Source organism: Alosa sapidissima, chromosome 9 (assembly GCF_018492685.1).
Source record: "Alosa sapidissima isolate fAloSap1 chromosome 9, fAloSap1.pri, whole genome shotgun sequence".
NCBI classification, from domain to species: domain Eukaryota; kingdom Metazoa; phylum Chordata; class Actinopteri; order Clupeiformes; family Clupeidae; genus Alosa; species Alosa sapidissima.
Genome location: NC_055965.1, coordinates 12,585,020 through 12,605,019, shown reverse-complemented (window position 1 = coordinate 12,605,019; position 20,000 = coordinate 12,585,020). Strand labels below are relative to the sequence as shown.

The 20,000-nt window shown below is 47.9% G+C and overlaps 1 protein-coding gene and 1 long non-coding RNA gene across 8 annotated transcripts in view; one reads left to right on the top strand and one right to left on the bottom strand.

The window, feature by feature from the left end:
- The window catches only part of sh3pxd2aa (SH3 and PX domains 2Aa), a 77,006-nt gene that overhangs the window by 27,007 nt on the left and 29,999 nt on the right, over positions 1-20,000 (bottom strand). For 5 of the 7 annotated variants that reach the window (XM_042102656.1, XM_042102657.1, XM_042102652.1 and 2 more), the window contains 2 exons: positions 18,524-18,571; positions 13,155-13,283 (listed from right to left, as the gene is read on the bottom strand). In XM_042102656.1, coding sequence (XP_041958590.1) covers positions 13,155-13,283; positions 18,524-18,566 — 172 coding nt within the window. In that variant the 5' untranslated portion in view covers positions 18,567-18,571. The remainder of the gene's footprint in view (positions 1-13,154; positions 13,284-18,523; positions 18,572-20,000) is intronic. The other 2 variants (XM_042102654.1, XM_042102655.1) reach the window with 1 other exon arrangement.
- Positions 17,288-20,000, top strand: part of LOC121717942 — a 10,245-nt gene continuing 7,532 nt past the window's right edge. The window contains exons 1-2 of the long non-coding RNA XR_006033831.1: positions 17,288-17,424; positions 17,576-17,731. This is a non-coding gene — a long non-coding RNA (uncharacterized LOC121717942). The remainder of the gene's footprint in view (positions 17,425-17,575; positions 17,732-20,000) is intronic.

Sequence of the window (20,000 nt, the reverse complement as noted above, 5' to 3'; positions counted from 1 at the left end):
TTTGATTTCATCTTAAACGACTTATTGTGTTTATGGTAAGACCCTTGAGCAGTGGTCTTTATTTTGGTAAATGCGGACTCTATGGAGTACATTGTGTTTATCTAAATTAAAATAAATTATGGGGGGCGATCAAATATAAACCAAGAGAGCATCTTACCAACTGAATTTTCAGCACAAGATGTTTAATCAGGTCTAGGCCACTTAACAGGGAAAAAGCACTTGTGCTGATTGCTCTCAGACAAGAGGCAACCAGTGGAATCACGGTCTTGATAGAATTAACGTAATTATAGTAAGATGGACATTTTATGATGGCAAACCACAGACTAAAGGCTGGAACACTAAACACTAAAACCTACAACAATTCTGCAAGTCTTCATAGTGAACCATAAACTTTTTTAAATCAGTTAACATTGCACGGATCCCTTAATGGAGAATTACCTCATTCTGTTAGTGTACTAGCACATATGACTGTGAACCATAGAGAACATTACAACAGACTCAACACGGAGAGACTTTGATCTGAACGTGTTAGTGTAGAACTTTGGGAAACTTTAATTCTATTAGCATATTAGCGCCCTGGGAAACTTTAATTCTATTAGCATATTAGCGCAGAGGGGGGAACTTTGACTGTATTAGCATATTTGACTCTTACCACTTTTTCAATTACCATATGACCACAGACTGGGAAACACTGAACCTATTACTGAATGTTATATAAGGCGTGCCTGCCACCTTTAAAAGGTGGAGGTCAGTCGCGGAGGCTGTGGTGCTAATGGAGAGCTCCACTCCCAGGCTGACAGGAGGAGGGCTATGTCTGGGGGCTGCAGAGGGTTAAGTGGGGGTTTAGTGGCGGGGGCACCTGACCTGGAGGTAGGCTGGAAAACACACTCATAAATCAGCCTCCCTGCGTGTGTGTGGGTGTGTGTGTGTGTGTGTGTGTGTGTGTGTGTGTGTGTGTGTGTGTGTGTGGACTCCTTGGAAGATGACCCACCCCATGGTACACTTTCAGAGGGACAAAAGAACACAGCTGGTCCTCACATGGGCTACATGGAGCTGGGTGAGGTAGCTGTGTGTGTGTGTGTGTTTGTATTAATCTGAAGGGAAATGTTTCAGTTGGTCGAAACACTGGTCTGCTTACACACGCATGCTTGAGTTCTGCACTTGAGTTCACTGTGTGTTCTTTTTGTGTGTGTGTGTGTGCGCGTGCAAAACATAAGAGAATGCCATGTGGCCAAGATCCGACTCTTCGTTTAACGTTGGCAGACTGTCAGGACCAAAACAAGCCACACACACGGCACATCCTCCAAACACACACACACACACACACACAGTATTATGTGTGTATTATACATGGCAAAGATGAAGCACAAGAGAGAAACACAGAAGAAGAATCCTCTCCAGCTAACATAAACCCAACACACTGTTTCAAAACAAACGGCCGAGATCTCAGGAGACCCCCTCCTTACATGGCCATGTCTTCCCTCACCAGTGTCTCAGAGGGAACTGCAAGCATCCACTCCTGGTGGAGGGGGGGAAGGGTTTTGGCGTGACACCTGGCTCTCTCAGTCTCTCCACAGCAGACCACACGCTGCCACACTGTCTTTGGTGAGAGTGTCTGTAAGCTCTTACCCCATTCATAACAAGGCAGAGGTGTGTGTGTGTGTGTGTGTGTGTGTGTGTCAAAGTGTGGGCGGTGGGAGGGGAGAAGAGAGGCAGTGTGTGTACTGTGGAGATCGAAGAGGGAGCACTGAAACACTCCATATTGACCTATCCTCTTGTCTCACTGCATTGTCTCACTGCATTGTCTCACCAAGTCAAAGACCTGCACACTGTGCACATTTGCAGATGGCGCACGCTTGTGGTAATGAAGTGCATGTGTGGGAGGTAATGCAGTAATGGGTGTGTTTGTGTGTATTGGGTGTAATGTGTGCTGAATATATTGACCAATGAGGACACATGGACAAATGAGGACGCTAGCATCATGGTCCCCCGTAAAAAGTACTAGACAAGAGATGGTATCCCTCTTACTGCCCTTAGCATGCCCTTAGCATTAGCATATTCGCGCCCTGGGAAACTTGCATATTAGCACTGAGGGGGAACTTTGACTGTATTAGCATATTTGAATCTTTTACTGAATGTTATCTAACTGCCCTTAACCCTCTCAAATGGACAACTGACCCAAGATTCCCTCAGGAAGCTTCAGCATATGTAATCAAACAGTAGTGTTATCTGTAGCATCAGTACAGTATCGGCTCTAAGACACAAGCTGTGGGGCAGGATGGATTGGTCACAGAGATTTCAAATGTGAGTGGTGTCCAGATGTCCTCGGCGTCGCTGTAAACACTGCCAAATGGTGACGGCGAGAAATCCAAATATGGAGGATCATCCAATCACAATCACAAGCAAACCAGATGTGCTTTTGTTAACACACAATTGACAAGATGGTCAAACAAGATGCCATTCAGTTCAGTTTTTTTTTTTTTTTGGAGTGATATTTGGGGAACGGTGGACATATCAAACAAAAAAAACTTTAAATACTTTAAAGTCAAGTGTAAACGTATGATGTTTATTTCCTGTATTACAGTTACCATGGCAATGGGGAAACTATGTGTCGTTTAGAGTAGCTAGAGTGGGGGAAGCGTGCATGTATGTATGTGTGTGTGTGTGTGTGTGTGTGTGTGTGTGTGTGTGTGTGTGTGTGTGTGCAGCTGTAAAAAGTCAGCCACCAGATCTGTGCGCCAAATCAAAAATGGCCGGGCTGATTGGGAGCACATTGCTGGGGCCAAACTGGTGGCGGCCATGTTGTTCCAACAGGTTCCAGTCATCAAACAATGTTTTGGATGGCACTGACCCCAGAGCAGCCGTCACCCCCACCCATCAGGGAGGGAAAGCAATCCCACAAGGCTTTGCACTGAGAGCACAGCTCAGGCGACTTCAATGGCAGATGGACGAGAGAGAGAGAGAGAGAGAGAGAGAGAGAGAGAGAGAGAGAGAGAGGAGAGAGAGAGAGAGAGAGAGAGAGAGGAGAGAGAGAGGAGAGAGAGAGGGAGAGAGAAAGAACGAGTGAGCAGAAGGAAAAGTGCAAACATGCCAACTAACGCATACTACATGAGTGTTCATTTCCTGCCTGAATCAGAGCTCTTTATGGAGCCGCACAGGTGCAAGCCCCCCCCACACACACACACACACACACACACACACACACACACACACACACACCCTTCAAAAAAGAGGGGCAATAAAAAAGAAACGTAGGCACCTTTTTGTACCCATGTAACTGGATGAGCTTCTACTTTAATGGCCAAAGGCTCAGTTTCGACCTACTTTCCAGCTCCTCTGTAAATGGTACCAAGAAAGAGAGAAAGCCCAGTGACATGGCACTAGTAAATATCAGATGTTGCCACTGGCCTCTGGGTAATGTAGTTTTATGAGTAGTAGTGTAGTTCTGTGTGACTGTGGGTCAGTGGTCCTTGTGAGGCCGGATGAGGTCAGAGCCAAAAACACAAGGGTCATTGTGTCGGACGTCTCCAAGCTGCGGAATTTAGAGCCTGGCACAAAGACACACGCGCGCGCACACACAGACAGACACACACACACACACACACACACACACACACACACACACACACACACACACACACACAGAGGAAGAAAGATAGAGCGTGCAACAAAGAATCACAACAAAGAATCAGAGAAAAAGACAACGATCCAGAGAAAGACATGATGGGATGAAAGTAAAAGTATGGGGGGATGGAAAAAAAGGAGAGAGACAAGGAAAGGGAGAGAGAGAGAGAAAGAGAGAGAACAGATGTTTGGCTAGGAGATCAAAGCCCCTGTGTTCACACACACACACACATTCCCCATCCGAGACACGACCAAAAAAAAAAAGGAAAAAAAAAACTGAAGAACTTGCCTTTTTACTTTCTCTAGTAAGATGAGATGCTTCACTATCTACAACATGTCACTGACACACTGACACATTAAAAGACAGTGACGGCTAGGCTGTTGGCTCAGCCAATCAGATTGTCTCTCATTTATTTTCTCATTTCTCTCCGTCTCTTTCTCTCCATCTCTCAATCTCTCCCTCTCCCTCCCTCGTTCCAGAACCATGCGGAGTAAATGATTTGAACAGGATGTGGCCCTCCTAACTCTTGTTGAGCGAGCGTTTACATTCTGCAGAGTTAGCAGAAGTGCAACATTGACGGAGAAAGAGAGAGGCAGGCTAAAAATTAGAGAAAGAAAGAGAGGGAGAGAGAGAGAGAGAGAGAGAGAGAGAGAGAGAGAGGAGAGAGAGAGAGAGAGAGAGAGAGAGAGAGAGAGAGAGAGAGAAAGAGGGAGGGTGCAGGGGGCAGAGGAGAAAAATGTTTAAAAGAGAGGAGGGAGAGGGGATAGAACGTCTGAGTGTAAGAGAGAGAGAGATAGAGAGAGAGAGAGAGAGAGAGAGAGAGAGAGAGAGAGACAGAAGAAAGAGGGAGAGATGGAGAGAGGAAAACTCAGACTCAGAAACAGAAGAAAGTGAAATAGGACAAGGAGGGCCATGGAAGTCACAGACAAGAGCTGCTAAGGGGAAAAAAGAGACCAGATTCTGCTCCAATTACAGACCCCCCCCCCCCCCCCCCCCACACACACACACACACATACCTCCCCCAACCAGACCAGACCCCCCCCCCCCCCCCCCCCCCCACCCCTCTCCCAATCTCTCTTCCTGTACAGCAGGGGCCCCCGTTGTCACTGGGCGAGAGGAGAGTCACAGCCAGGGGCCCTGTACCTGACAACACTGCACTCTCTCTCTCTCTCCCTCTCTCTCTCTCTCTATCTCTCTCTCCCCCCTCTCTCTCTCTCTCCCTTCTTGCTTCATGGTTCAGTAGAGCTCACTACCATGCATCTCTCTGTCTCTCTTTTTGTCCTTCTTTCTCTGTCTCTCTCTCAATTCAATTCAAGGTTGCTTTATTAGCATGACTGGAAGTACAGTGTTGCCAAAGCACAATTAAAACAGCATAACAATTAGAACATTGACAGCATTCTCTCTCTCTTTCTCTCTCAGCGAGCCGCTGAAAAGGGAGCATTAGCATCTTGGGTCGTGATGTATGGCAGGATCTCTTAACGCATGCCTTGTTCTTATTCCGTATTGGTCTCTCTCACGCTCGGAGGACCAATGACAGAGGCGACGCTGGCCAGTGTTCAAGCGCTGAAGCTGTCAGAAGTGTTTATGCCAATATGAACGATGAATGGGATGAAATAAAAACATATCTGAGTTTGTTTGGGGAGATAGAGAGAGATAGATAGAGAGAGAGATATACAGAGAAAGAGAGAGAGAGATAGGTGTCACCAGGTGTCCTTTGAAAAAAACAAAGACAATAAAATGTAAAATATTATTGGCCTCGTTACCCAGCCTTTTGGGAGTAGAGGCATTAGTTCCAAAGTCTGAGATTTCCAGACAGACACATCAAAAGGGAGTCGCTCATCTCAAGTTCAGCCAGGCCAAAGCGTTAGGGGGGGGCTCCAAAAGTCATCCGACACGGCAGCTTTCCGGCACTTTCTGGTGAAATGTCACGTCTCCTTTCATCCTGATAGTATTTTTCTCCCTCTTGAAAAAAATAAAATGTTGATCCTGGTTGTTCACTCACAGTCACTGTATATGGTCACAAAGAGGAGAGGAAAATAAAGGGGTTTGAATGCGGGGGTGGTGTGTGTGTGTCTGTGTGTGTGTGTGTGTGTCTGTGTGTGTGTGTGTGTGTGTGTGTGTGTGTGTGTGTGTGTGTGTGTGTGTGTGTGTGTATGTGTGTATGTGTGTTTGTGTGTGTGTGTGCTCCATTTTCCACCAGCATAAAAATGTGAGCATTAGGAGGCAAGGTGTGTGTGTGTCTCCATGCGTGCTGGGCTTTCCACAGGAAGACTATATCAAAGAGAGTGGGCATGGGGACCTCATGTTGACCAAACAGCATGCTCGGCGAGACTACTACACACACACACACACACACACACACACACACACACACACACACACACACACATCTCTTCATAAGGAGCCAGGCTGGTGGGGTCCATTACGGATGAAATGCATGTTTGCACGGTTGAATGGAGCCATGTGTGCGTGCCGGCAAATGGAACAGGGGGGGCCTTCAGCAGAGGCACGTCTAAAGCCATTTAGAGGGCCCTCAAACAGCATGCATGCATATATATGCACGCCTGTGCGGCCATTAACATGCAAAATGCGTAACTGAGACGGATTGCTCTGTTGTTCTTTATTCCTGCTTTTTTCTTTTGTTCTCGAGATCAAGTCGTCCTCTGTCATGAGAGGTTTGGATCTGAGATTTCCTGAGGCTGAACAGAGACAGAGAGAGAGAGAGAGAGAGAGAGAAAGACAAAAAGAGAGATGGTCATGCCTGCAGTTGCACCGTTTGCATGTGCTGGACATAACAAATTCTCTTTCAAACTGAAACCAACCATCGTCTCTCCTGTGTTTTAGGATTCACGGCTGCATGCCACCCCCCCCCCCCCCAAAAAAAAAAAGATAAGAAAAAAAAGACTCCAGCACCGCACGTAGCTTCCCGGCTCTACTCTAGGTCGATTGGCTGTACAGACGGCAGACGGGATGCAGAGATGTCCAGGAGACCGACACCTCAGAAGCCACACACAAAAACAAGTGGAAGGTCACCTCAGCGGCTCCTCTGCATCTTTTACAGAGCGCAGGCAGTGCACTCAGCAGCTCTGTTAGGCCCTCTGAAATTCTGATCACTAGCCATCTCTGAGGCCCCAATCTTGGAAGCGCTGCTGGGTGCTAAATGACCTACAGTGCTGTTTGAGGCGGCCGTTTACATTTATGGGTTTAGCAGACGCTAAGGCTATACCCAGATCGACTTACAGTACGAATATATATTTTTTTATTAGAGGCCTATGTGTTCCCGATAGCAATCAAATCAGTGGTTCTCCATGTGCATCTTGAGCAAACAGTCGAATCACTGCCGAGAGGCTAAATTACCTGAAGTGCTGTTCGATGCTTCCGTTAACATTTGCCGATTTCGCAGATGCTGTTACCCAGTGCGACTCACGGTACATATATACGTCTTCATCATTAGCCTCTGTGCGTTTTGTAGGTATCAAAACCATCATGGCGGTACTGGAAGCACCTTGCGTTAACAGGCAAGCCGCCACTGAGATGCTAAATTAACTAAAACACGTGCAGATGCTGAATGACAAAACCTGACTGAAGGGCTGCACTCCTGAGGATAATGGCAGAGACTTTCTAATGAGGAGACACAGCACTCAAAAAACCCTCCATAGAAATGCATGGGGGTAGTTTGTAACGCCAAAATGGCAGTTGTCTACACATATCACACCCGCCAATCATGTGGTGTGTTGTGAATACATTGAGCCAATAATGTGGTGTGTTGTGAAGACATCGTGCCAATCATGTGTTGTGATCTCACTGCTGGAGCAAGGTTGGTGTCGTAAAGCCTTGCGGACACGCAATTCTGCCAAAATAGATGCTCGATAAGTGCCCAAAAAGCGTTGCAATATGGCCGCCGAGTGGAGGGACTTGCCTAAAAGGACTTTGATAACGGTGACTAACTATGTCTGTCAATCACACTGACAGCGGTGACAGAGGAAACAATCGTAATGGTGTGACAAGTCATCCAATGGCACGTATTCCAAACAGACGAAAATTCCAAACAGACCCAACGACTGCTGAGCTGTCTTTGTTTGTTTGTTTGTTTGTTTATTTACTGCAGGGTCGCTCTAAGTTAACGAGTTTTCAATCCCTTGCCGTGCGTCGCGCTGACGTCGGCAGCCGCGGGGCCTGTGGCTTTGGCCAGGGCAGAGGAGACGGGTCCCCGCTGCGTGGAACGCGACCTTTCTTTTTTTCCACGGGATCTCGCCCGATTCCAGCCAGCGGACAGGCGAGGGAGGCGAACGCAATGGGTTCTCCGGGTGAGCTTGTGGGTTCCACGGCACACTAACCCAGAGGATTGTGGGTATTTTTTTTTCTTCTTCTCCTCCTCTTTTCTGTCTCGCGTTCACACGCGCGTTTCGGCTAAAGTCTTCCAGTCCTCACGACTGCTGGATCCATTAGTCCACTCTAATGAAAGTCAGGGCAGCAGGGGGGTGGGGTTAGAAGGGGTGTGTGGTGTTAGTGGTGGGGTGGTGGGGGTACTGGGCCTGAAAGGGGGGGGTGGGGGGCTTTTTTCCATCTCGTCCTCTTAATGACAGCGAGGGAGGAAAGCCAGGGCCACTCGCTTCGATTGCAGTATCAGAGGCGGAGAGAGACGAGGCTGGCGAGGACGAGGCCTGCTGAAAAGAGCCCGCCATGATGAAATATGGGCCGGGATCTGGGCAACACACACCACCCCCTCCTGACACACACATATACACTCACACACACACACACACACACACACACACACACACATAGACACACATACACACACACACACACACACATAGACACACACACACACACACACACACACACACACACACACACACACCACAGTTCAGCATCCATGCCTGTAAGACGTTGTTTGTTTCTGGTGTGTGTCAGCATTCCTCCATATGTTCTGATATTCCGATGGCCAACAACAAGAGTCTTTGGCCCGTCCAGAGTGGACAGGGACTGCACTGGCTGCACGTCACCATGGTTACCGCATTTTGTTGTGCTACAAACTGTGCAGAGACTTCTTTCAACATCTGAGGATCCCCCCCTGTGTCAAGGGAGGACACACTGACTTGGGCTTTTTTTGAAGAGCGATAACTCCTACCATCTCACATCTCTGCTTTACGTGCCAAGGCTCGGGAGATGCCAAACTTCCCAGGAATGGGAAGCAGAGATAAGAAGTGAAGTTAAGAGGAGGAGAGAAGACAAAGGGAGTGAAGAAAGGGAGAGAAAAAGAGAGAATTGAGGGTGCAGAAAAGGTGAAACAAGCAAAAAGAGAGTGCACAAAAGAGAGGGAGAGAGAGAGAGAGAGAGAGAGAGAGAGAGAGAGAGAGAGAGAGAGAGAGAGAGAGAGAAAGAGGGTTGAACACTAAAAGCAACATCATAAGTAGCCTTACTGAGTCATCAGGCTCATCAAAGACTCTATACTAAATGTGTTTACATGACGCTGAATGTGTGTGCTTGAATGTGGACATGTTTGTGTAAATTAATATGTGCTATAGTGTGTGTGTGTGTGTGTGTGTGTGTGTGTGTGTGTGTGTGTGTGTGTGTGTGTGAGTATGTGTGTCTGGATACAGAAATAAACAGCTGGAGGCTTTTACTGTTAAACACAAAGCCAAAGGCAACTCTGTGGACCCTGCTGGAGAGAAGCGGGGTGGTGGAGGGGTGGGGGGGTGTTCGATAACATCCTCCTCTGGACCTCATCCCTGAGAGTCTCTCCACACATTTCCCTTTCTCATCTCCCATGACACACACACACACACACACACACACACACACACACACACACACACACAATATCATGCATTCAAAATTCAACTGCATCTCTCTTAGTTCCTCTTTCAGAGGATCCATGCTAACAGGAACCATGCACACACCATAAACGACACCTTGGAGTTTGGAGAGGGTCTGTAACTGAAGTTATGGTAATCGTGGGCCACAAAACCCCTTTGGCTGGAGCGTCAAAACTCCCTCCAAGGGAGACATGAAAGACAGTCCTGTCCCGTGGCCATGACAGTTATGGGGGGAAAAAATCAGCTTTTGGAGAAGTTACGGTTACGACTCATTTGCACGTCTTGGGATCAAACTGTCAGGCACAATGAAGGAGGGAATGGGATAGAGACAGAGAGTGAGAGAGAAGGATAGAGAGAGGGAGAACGGTGGAGAGGGAGAGAGAGAGAGAGAGAGAGGTTGATGGTGGAGGAGATGGTAATAAACGAATGAAAAAGCACTGGAGGTCTGGAGGAATTGCACAAGCGCGGCCAAATGTTTGCCTTGGCAGCGCCAAGGGCAATGATGTCATCGCTGCTCTAGTTTTCAGTCCACTACATACATAAAAAAAAGAAAAAAGAGAAGAAGAAAGGGGGGTAGAAGAAGAAAAAAAAAAGAAAAAAAGAGTATCAGTTGTTGCAGCACTTGGTGATACTAACGCTAACGGTGCCTGTGCCAGGTTCGCGGTGACCTCAGGAAGTACAATCTGCCCTGTCCGCCAACAGGCAAACGGAAGGCACTATCCGCCCCGATGTGCAATCGGAACCACAGTGACGAACCGCAAAAGCTAGAAACGCAGCTTGACTTGGAATCCATCATTGGCACGGTCACAAAGAGAGCTGCTCTTGTTGACGTTACAGCGTTAATTAGAAGTCTAAACTCTGGCTCAGTCTGACAATAAGCTTGTACTGTACGTTTTTCGAGCAAGAACTTCCTCGGAGGACCCTGTGGCGTTTCCAGCAATAAGCCGTCAAGGGTTTCGGCACTGCCGGTCTTTGACTCCATCAGGTCTGGCCTCAGCATGGCTGGTTTAGTGATGAATGATCATTAAAGAGGGAAAGTATCTTCATCAGATTTGTGTGCGAGTTATTGCGCTATTAACTGACTTGCTGCAAAGCCTCTGGTAAGATCTATAATATATCTTACTGCATGAGGGAGAGAGAAGGAGAAAATGAGACAGGGAGAGAGAGAGTGAGAGAGATAGAGAGAGAGAGAAAGGGCAGAGGGAATGGAGGGAGAGAGAGGGCGAAGGACAAGGAAAGAAAGTGGTTGGGGGTTGGGGTGGCTCTTTAAAAATGCACCTCTGTGAAGTTTCTCTCCAGAACTTTCCATATGACCTCAGCACAGCATGCAGCCATTACAACCCTCGCGTTCACAAGTTCCAAAGGAGCCCGTGAAGACAAACACTCAAAACAAACACAGTTAAAAAGCTTACAACTTAAAACAACGCTGATCATTGAAATGCAAAAAACGAAAAAGAAACAGAGAGCATGCAAGATGATGTGAAAGATAACGAAAGAAACCGAAGAGGAAGAATGAAACTGAAAAAAAAAAAAATATCAGTTTTTCCCAGGGCGGTGCTTGGCTTCCAAAGACAATTGCTTAACTGTATTCGGTGGGGATGAGAAAGACAGAGAAGGAAAGAGAGAGAAAGAGAGGGAGAGGAAGAGAGAGAGATGGTAGGAGAGAGAGAGAGAGAAAGAGAGAGAGAGAGCGATGGGAAAAAACAGTCGTTACAGTAGGAGGGCAGCTGAAGAAAGACTCAGCTGGGAGGAATGGCTCGATTAGCTCATGCCGCCTCTTTAAAACAACACTCCATCCAGGGGCTTTCTAGTCAATGGGAACTGCATCACACAAGAGTAGGAGAGAGAGGGGGAGAGGAAGAGAGAGAGAGAGAGAGAGAGAGAGAGAGAGAGAGAGAGAGAGAGAGAGAGAGAGAGATGGAGTAGGAGGAAGAGAGGATTTCATCTTTTAATAATTCTACATTCACATTGCTGTTTTAATGGCATCACGCAGACACTATACTGTTTTACTGTTCAGATATCATTTCTTGTTCTGTTTTGGCAGCTCTGTATCTAAATCATGCTAATAAAACAACCTTGAATAAATTAAATTGAGAGAGAGAGAGAGAGAGAGAGAGAGAGAGAGAGAGAGAGAGAGAGAGAGATAGAAAGACTTTTGGCTTTTAAAACCCCTTTATTGATCCACTGTACGGAGGGACACCTTCAAAAGGCACAAACATGGGGAGAACAAAGTTCAAGGCACCGCTGAACCAAGTGAACCTAAGAACGGAGTGCCCGGTTTCCATCTGGGTCATTCACCAGCAGCGTCTTTGCCCACATCTCCACAAAAGCACACATCAAAAAAGTTCACACAGGACTCGACCGGAGGGGTTGGAATTTGGTCTGGGCCGAGTGGAAAACAGCATTTAACTGTCACTTGACTTGACACTAACTCTCCAGTCATGCAAGTCAAAGCTAAACTGTTTCACAGAAACGTTGGGATCTTTCACACAAAACTTCTTTAAGTGTATATATATATATATATATATATATATATATATATATATATATATATACACCATTGACAAGATTGTTATATATATATATATATGGTGTATATATATATATATATATATATATATATATGAATGCTGTGTACATATATATATATATATACACCATTGACAAGATTGTTTAGCAGAAACTGAACACACTTTCTCGCACTCACTTGCTCATTTCTCCTGAGGTTTGTGCTGAGTGTACTCTTTCATAACTAACAAGAGGTCTGGTCTGTTTCTCGACTGTCTTTTGCAGTTTCCCCCTCTACCCCCACACGTTTTTCTCTCCCCCCCTCTCCCCCCTCTCTCTCTCTCTCTCTCTCTCTCTCTGCGTGCTTTGTTGTTGAGCTCAGCTAATGTAAAAGCTCCATCACCTCTGTAAGGCTGTGGTGGAGATGTGCAAGCATTCTCCAAGCGCAAGACAACTGTCTGGCCCAACGCCGGGCACCCTCCTGGGGGGGCCAGGAAGACGCTGGTCTGGGCGGGCCGCCTCCTGGCCAAAACTGCCCTCCAGGTGGAGCCAAGAACCAGTGTGGAGAGTGGAAAAGGGGAGGGGGGGGGGGGGGGGGGGGGGGGGGGCGAGAGAAAGTGTGTGTGTGTGTGTGTGTGTGGGGGGGGTTGGGACGAAGGAGGAAAGGAGAAGAAAAAATGAAGAAAAAGGGGGGCTGTTGAGGACAAAGAATGGGGGAGGAAAAAAGACATGGAAAACATTTGGAGAGAGAGAGAGAGAGAGAGAGAGAGAGAGAGAGAGAGGGGGGGAGAGAGAGGGAGAGAGAGAGATGGTGTCCCTGCCCCTGAGGGTGCTGTGTGTACACAGCATTTAGTGTCTGTACGCTGCAATTCAACTAACAACTTTGGTCTTTGCATGTAAAGAGACAGCCATGTGAAACAGCCAAAAGTGAATAACCACAGACTACGTTTCTTTGTGTGTCTGTGAGTAGCGTGAGGCAGTATGACAAAAACAGTGACGTATTCTGGCACATAATTTACTGTCAACAATGTCAAGCAAGCATATTTCAAATGGAGAGGTCACTACCCCAAACACGCATACACACACATGCACGCACGCACAGGAGCACACACATACTGTACACACACACACACACACACACACACACACACACACACACACAAAGCATTTCGAAGTGAAGTGAAGTAAAGGGCACTCACCACTCTCACTCTTCTCGATCACCTCCACGAGCTCGCCAGCCTGCAGGCTGATCTCGGAGTTCTCCTGCCGCTCGTAGCTGGCCACGGCCACGTACTGCTCCAGGACCATGGGATCTCCGCTCTCCAGCCCTGCCGACGCCGACGCCGCCGCCGACGAGGAGCCAGCCGAGGTGGACGCAGCCGAGGAGGAGGAGGAGGAGGAAGAGGAGGAGGAGGAGGAAGGGAAGAAACATGCCGTCAGCCAGCTGCCTGCCACCGCCCCCCGTGCGCGTCCCCCACCACCACCCACCACCACCACCGCCACCACCGCCCGTCCCGCAACCACGGCCGTGACCGCGAGCACCCCCGCCACCGATGGTGCCGGCACCGCCGCCGCGTGGCCCGTAAGTCGCCATGGCGTCGGCGTCCCTGTTGCCGCCGCCGCCGCCGCCGTCACCTCGGTCGCCTGTGCGTTTCCCTCCCGTCCGCTGGAGATCGGCAGCCAATCACAGGTCAAGCTGGGTTCCTCGCTGCATAGTAATCCCAAGCGTTTGGCCATACGGCTCTCGGACGCCACTGGCCTCAGTGCCCCCGGGCAGAGTGGCATTTGAAGGGGGGAAGAGAGGAGAAAAAGAGGAGCATGGAAGAGAAGGGGTGGGGTGGGGTGGGGTGGGGGGGGGGGGGGGGGGGAGCGTTTCTTTGTTTATTTTGAAAAGGTCCCTTTCGGAGAGGCCACGACGTCGTCCGGCACGGAGGAATTCCGTTGACGGGCCTCCATGGTACACGTTAGCCAGCCACGACGGCGGGAATACGGGGGGAAAAAAGGAAAAAAAAAAAGAAAAAAAAAATCGGCGCCCGAACACGAGACAGAGAAGAAAGCGCTAGCGTGGAGGGAGTGAGTGAGGGACTGAACGAGGGAGCGAGGGGAGACACAGCTAGCGACAGAGAGAGAGAGAGACAGAGAGAGAGACAGAGAGAGTTGCAGATAGAGTGAGAGAGGGAAGGAGAGTGACAGAGAGAGAGAGAGAAAGAGAGAGAGAGAGAGGGATAGAAGGGTAGGAGCGAGGAGCTGTTGCTTCTACTAGAGGTATGGGGATGTGATTCGGGAGTGGAGCGTAGGAGAAGTTTCCCCTGGAAAATAAACACTGATTCTGTGGCAGGCCTCCCTTCTCTTCTCTCCTCCTCTCTCTCTCTCTCTCTCTCTCTCAGTCTTTCCCCTCCTCTTCTCTCGCCCTGGGGAGGCAGCCGTTGGCCAGGAGTGGGGAGTGGGGAGAGGAGGAGGGGACAGAGAGAAAGAGGAGGAGGGGAGAGGGGGGGGTCTTGAACACGCCAATCATACGAGACTCCACTCCAGGCCTTAAATAGAAACATATGAGTGGGCCGAAGCAGAGGGAAGAGGGAGAGAGAGAGAGCAAGCGAGAGAAAGAGAGAGAGAAAGAGAGAGAGGAAGAGAGAGAGAAAGAGAGAGAGGAAGAGAGAGAGATATGTGTGGAGGCAGGGCCTATGTTTATGTGAAACACAAGAAAGCATTTTGCTGCACTTTTCCCTCTCCCTCTCTTTCTCTCTCCACCCCCCCTCTCTCTTTCTCTCTCTACCCCCCTGTCTCTTTCTCTCCCTCGCTCTGGTTTAACCTTTTCACCGCCAGCCGTGACTTCATTTTTGGGAGTTCAGCGACTGTATGCTTGGTGACGTCAGTGCCGTGACTCAGTTACTGGTGGTTTTGAACTATTTCACATGCCAGAATGGGATTTGTGACAATGGATGTGGACTTAATGTGCGTGGCTATGGCTTTCTATTTAGTTCCTAATGTGCGTGGCTATGGCTTTCTATTTAGTTCCTGGAGAGATAGAAACAGATGTTGAGGAACTGTCAGTCCCCTCAATGCAATGCTTTTGTGGAAAGAAAATATTGCAAAGTAGCAAAACACAAGTGGGAGGCCCAGACGACCATCAACACGGACATATATTTATGGTTTTTGAGCTTATGTTTTATGGTTTTCTCCGGGAGACCGCACCACACCACCACCAGAAGTGTCTCTTCTGCAGCCCTATGGGAAATGGTGAGGCTGGCTGAGATTCTGTGTTTGTCTGGGCACAGAGTCGGCTGTTGTGGAGAGGGAGCGGAATGCAAACCTGGACACGCACTGCGTTAGTTCCTGACCTGTGGAAAAGATGTCGCTCCAGACAGGCCATAAATAAAGACAGTCCTTGGTGCCCCAGACGTGGAGGAGTCGAAGAGCAGTCAAACGCAGCTTCAACGAGCAGCCCTTGTGGAGCTAGCAGCTAATCTGGCTAACATGCTTCACAGCTACCACAAGCTTGTCATAAGCTTAAATGAACGCTAATATGATAAGACCAATGGATGGATGTGAATATCCAAAAAAAAAAAACATATTCACAAAGCTAGCAAATACATAATATACCGGTAACTTAAATTGTGCTAGACTGGTTCAAAAGATGATCTTTCTCATCTTTCACAAAGATTATATTTTGCAGATTCAATTGGGGGACCTAAAGTGTGTCTGTGTCTAGTGTTTAGCTGTGTTTGCTACAGTTTCCCTGGAGTCTCATTAGCAATCTGATAAGCAAATCACCATCACCCAGGCGGTAACAATCAGTATATAATTATCTGATTGTGAGTTATATAATAATCTCACAGGACATAACAGCAAATATCATTAAAAATTAGAACCCCCGTCAATCAGATAACACTCGGTATTATGCTAAGGCACTAAGCCTGCACTATAGCAAGGTAATTCCACAAGAGTGGCCACTGCGCCATTAGCATGTCTGACATTAGCATTTCAGCTAAGCCTCGACAGGCTCTCTCTTCCTTGACAGTGTCTCTCCCTAATCCTTCACTAACATTTGAGATCTCACCATCGTACCGTCTGTCTGTAAATGACGGATTAGCTTAAATCCTCTCCGCCCGCAAGATGTGTATCAGGTGTCGGGCGCTGCAAAGGGCTTCCTCGATCAAGTAAGTGGGAGCAATTTTAATTAAGAGTAAACGACACACACACATACACACTATCTGGCTGAGGAAGTTTCAAGAGGGGAAGATTTTTTAAGATACGCCTGACTCCAGTTCAGTGAAATGGTATTGTATTTGTTTTTAATCCTTAGGATACCTCGCTGGATAACTTGAAGCAATATGTTCACAAGTTTTCAAGTTGATTTAGGCTACTGAACACATGCTCAGGAGTAAGGAGTGAAGAGTCTATTGGGCCTGCATGAATCAGGGTTTCGTGAAGTGGCATTTGTTTTTAATTCTTCATGTATTCTTCGAGATAACTTGTACTCAGAAGTGGATGTAATGTACTGAACGCACAATCAGGACTGAGTGGACCCAGTCTGTGCAGACAGACAGGGGGAGGTGAGCGAAGACCGGGGGGGTGGGGGGAGCCTCTCGTGTCTCTAACAACTGACATGCCATCCTGTTTGTGTGTCCTGCAGAGCAGGAAATGCTTTCACACATGGGAGCAAAACAAACAGAAAACAGGACCAAGAACACCTTGTGTCCAGTCCTCTGCCGTTACGGCTCGTTGGAGTTGATTTGCATTCTTTGTCTTCCTTGCTTTGATGTTTCTTTCAGTCTGCCTGTTACTTGATGTTTACCTTTTTCCTTATTTATTTCCTTCTTTCTTTCTTTCATACTCTCTCTGTCTTGTTTCTTTCTTTCTTTTTTTTGTTCCGCCATTTCCTGCCTTCTTTTTCAACGCCTTTTTCAATGTCCTTCAAAGGCTGTATCTTAATCTCTCTACCCCTCTCTAACTCCATTCTTCTCTCTTTTCCCCTCTCTTCATCTTTCTGTCTCTTTTTCTCTCTCTTCATCTGTTCTTCTCTGCTTCCCTCTTCTTGCTGCACCAATTACGCTGAGAGCAGTGGAGGGCGCATGAGTTAAATGCTCTCCAGATGTAGCGAGGGGGTCTTCAGTCTGCGCCGGCACTCAACATGTGTTCGCCTCAGCTGGCCGAGGACATTCCTCTTTCATTTGCTACTTTCTCTCTCTCTACCTGTAACTCTTTCTCTCTACCTGTATCTCTCTCTACCTGTATCTCTCTCTCTCTCTCTCTCTCTCTATCCGTATCTCTCTCTACCTGTATCTCTCTCTCTCTCTACCTGTATCTCTCTCTCTCTAGCTGTATCTCTCTCTCTACCTGTATCTCTCTCTCTCTCTCTAGCTGTATCTCTCTCTGTCTCTCACTCTTATTCAGTTGCTCCAGAAGTGAATGATTACAGAGAAAAGGAGAAGATAGAGGAATGAGGTCAGAAGTGGAGCCCTTTGAGCGGTGAGGTCATGTTGTTGTTTGGACTGGGTGCATGTGTGTTTACTGAACGTGTGTGTGTGTGTGTGTGTGTGTGAGAAAGAGAGCCTGTGTGCATGTGGCACCACAACAGTGAGATGGAATAAAGACATTCTGCGGTTCTTACATCAACCAGCACCTGCAACAGATGGACTAGGAGGAAACTACATCAATTACGCCCCCTCATCACTTAACTCCACCGAACCGGAATGGACTTTGATGACAGGATGTGTGTGTCATCAGGCACATTCACCACTACCTGCTGCCCTGGACAGCTATTACAGTATCTTTGGTGTGTGTGTGTGTGTGTGTGTGTGTGTGTATGAGAAAGGTCTTGGTTTTGCAAAAGAGTGTCAACTGCAACCAATGTCTGAGGGCTCATTATGGGTTAGGGAAAAAGTAGGCGAGTTGGGATCGGTGGAGCTCACAGGTTTTCGAACCGAGATGAAGGTCTTGCTGTCGGAGAACCGCGAGCAGTGGAGTTAGAAGTGTGCGCCTTCGTCGCAAAAAAAAAAAAAACGATTCGGAATTCACTCGCGCATCAGGTATGTGTCCGATCCATCCGACGCTCAAACCCGCGTCCCATTTAATATCCGTCGACAGATTTGACACCAGTATGAGCGACGAGAACCCCCACCCCCACCCCCACCACTCTTCATGGACTCCTAGCGGTGCAGAGAGGGAAAACCCAACACCACACCAAATCAACATTAAACATTGATTGTCATTACACTGCGACATTGAAGTACATTGTAGATTTGTTCATCTGCATTTACACTGTAGACCATATAATCACCAGGAATTTATTTCTTAATTATCATCATGCCAGCTTGGAGTTAGAAAAGAGATGGGGAAAAGTGTAAAAGCCATGCACGTAGAGTGTATCAAGAGTGAACAGACACTCCCTTAAATACACACACACACACACACACACACACTCATACACACACACACACACACACACTCACTCACTCACTCACACACACACACACACACACACGTACACGTACACACACACACACACACACTCACTCATACACACGTACACACACACACACACGCGCAAGCCATGTAGCGGCACTACCTGTGGCTTCCGTCTTCGTGGGGCTGTCGGGCAGGCCGTACATCCACACTGCAGACAGGGGAGGAAGGAAGGCATACCAGCAGAAGGAAGGCATACCAGCAGGAGGAAGGGAGGAAGGGAGAGAAGGAGAGAGTTAAGAGAAAGAGAGGAAACCAACTGTCTTCAAGCCTGTTTCTCATCATGGGATGACCCTGTATACCCCCTCTCACACACAAACACATTCTCTCTCTCTCACACACACACAGAGACCTGATCACAAACGATATCAGGCATCTCATCACAGTCCTCCACACACACACACACACACACACACACACACACACACACACACACACACACACACACACACACACACACACACACACACACACACAGACCTTCCAGCAGATCTGTATAACAGCCCAGCATGGGCGACTCATAAATACACAGGCACAGAAAACACTCCATAACCGTTCATATGGAAGTAGGTGGGTAGGGCCCTCCATCTGGTAATAATAGCCATGTAAAACACATACACATGTGCATAACACACTCACACACACACAGACACACAGATACGCACACACACACACACACACCAGGCTTACTGATAGAGTTTCATCCTAGAGATACAGATAGGAAATGGAGTGTGTAGGAACTGATTGAAAGGCTCTATGTGTGTGTGTGGGGGTGTGTGTGTGAGAGAGAGAGAGAGAGAAAGTCAAATGATCCCCCCCACTGGACCGAGTGGATCCTCAGTTGAACTATCCACCCTCTACTGTTTCTCTCTCCAGTTGTGTGTGTGTCTGCGTGCAGTGTTTAAGCATGTGTATGCAGGGGGCTCACAGTGGAGTTCTTCCTGGATCATACACACACACACACACACACACACACACACACACGCACACTGTACCAGGAAATTAAATGTCATACGTCAGTCTGAGTTGGGGTAGGGCAGGCTTCAGAAGACCAAATGAATAAACGACCAAATGGACGCACGCACGCACACACACACACAAACACACACACACACACAACACACACTGATGATCTTACTAATTAACTGGCCGTGCCATCCCTGTTACACATAGGAAACGAGGAAGGAGAGGAGATGTGAGAAGCCTTCAGTCACTAAACTGCAGAACCATGTGAAAAGCCCCACCCCGTCACACTGACATTCCTCGCCCCCTCTCTCATCAAACCTCAACACAGGACCCCACCCAGGGCCCTCCACTTCACACACACACACACAAGCACACACATATTCTCACTCATATGTACACACATTCTCACTCATAGACACACGCACGCCAGACGCACGCGCGCACACACACAAACACACACACACACACACACACGCACACATTCTGTTATATGCACACACATTCTCACTCATACAGCAGGCACATGCACGCATGCACACACGCACACACACGCACACACATACGCGCGCACACACTCACACACCTCCTTCTCTCTGAGTAAGCATGACTGCGTC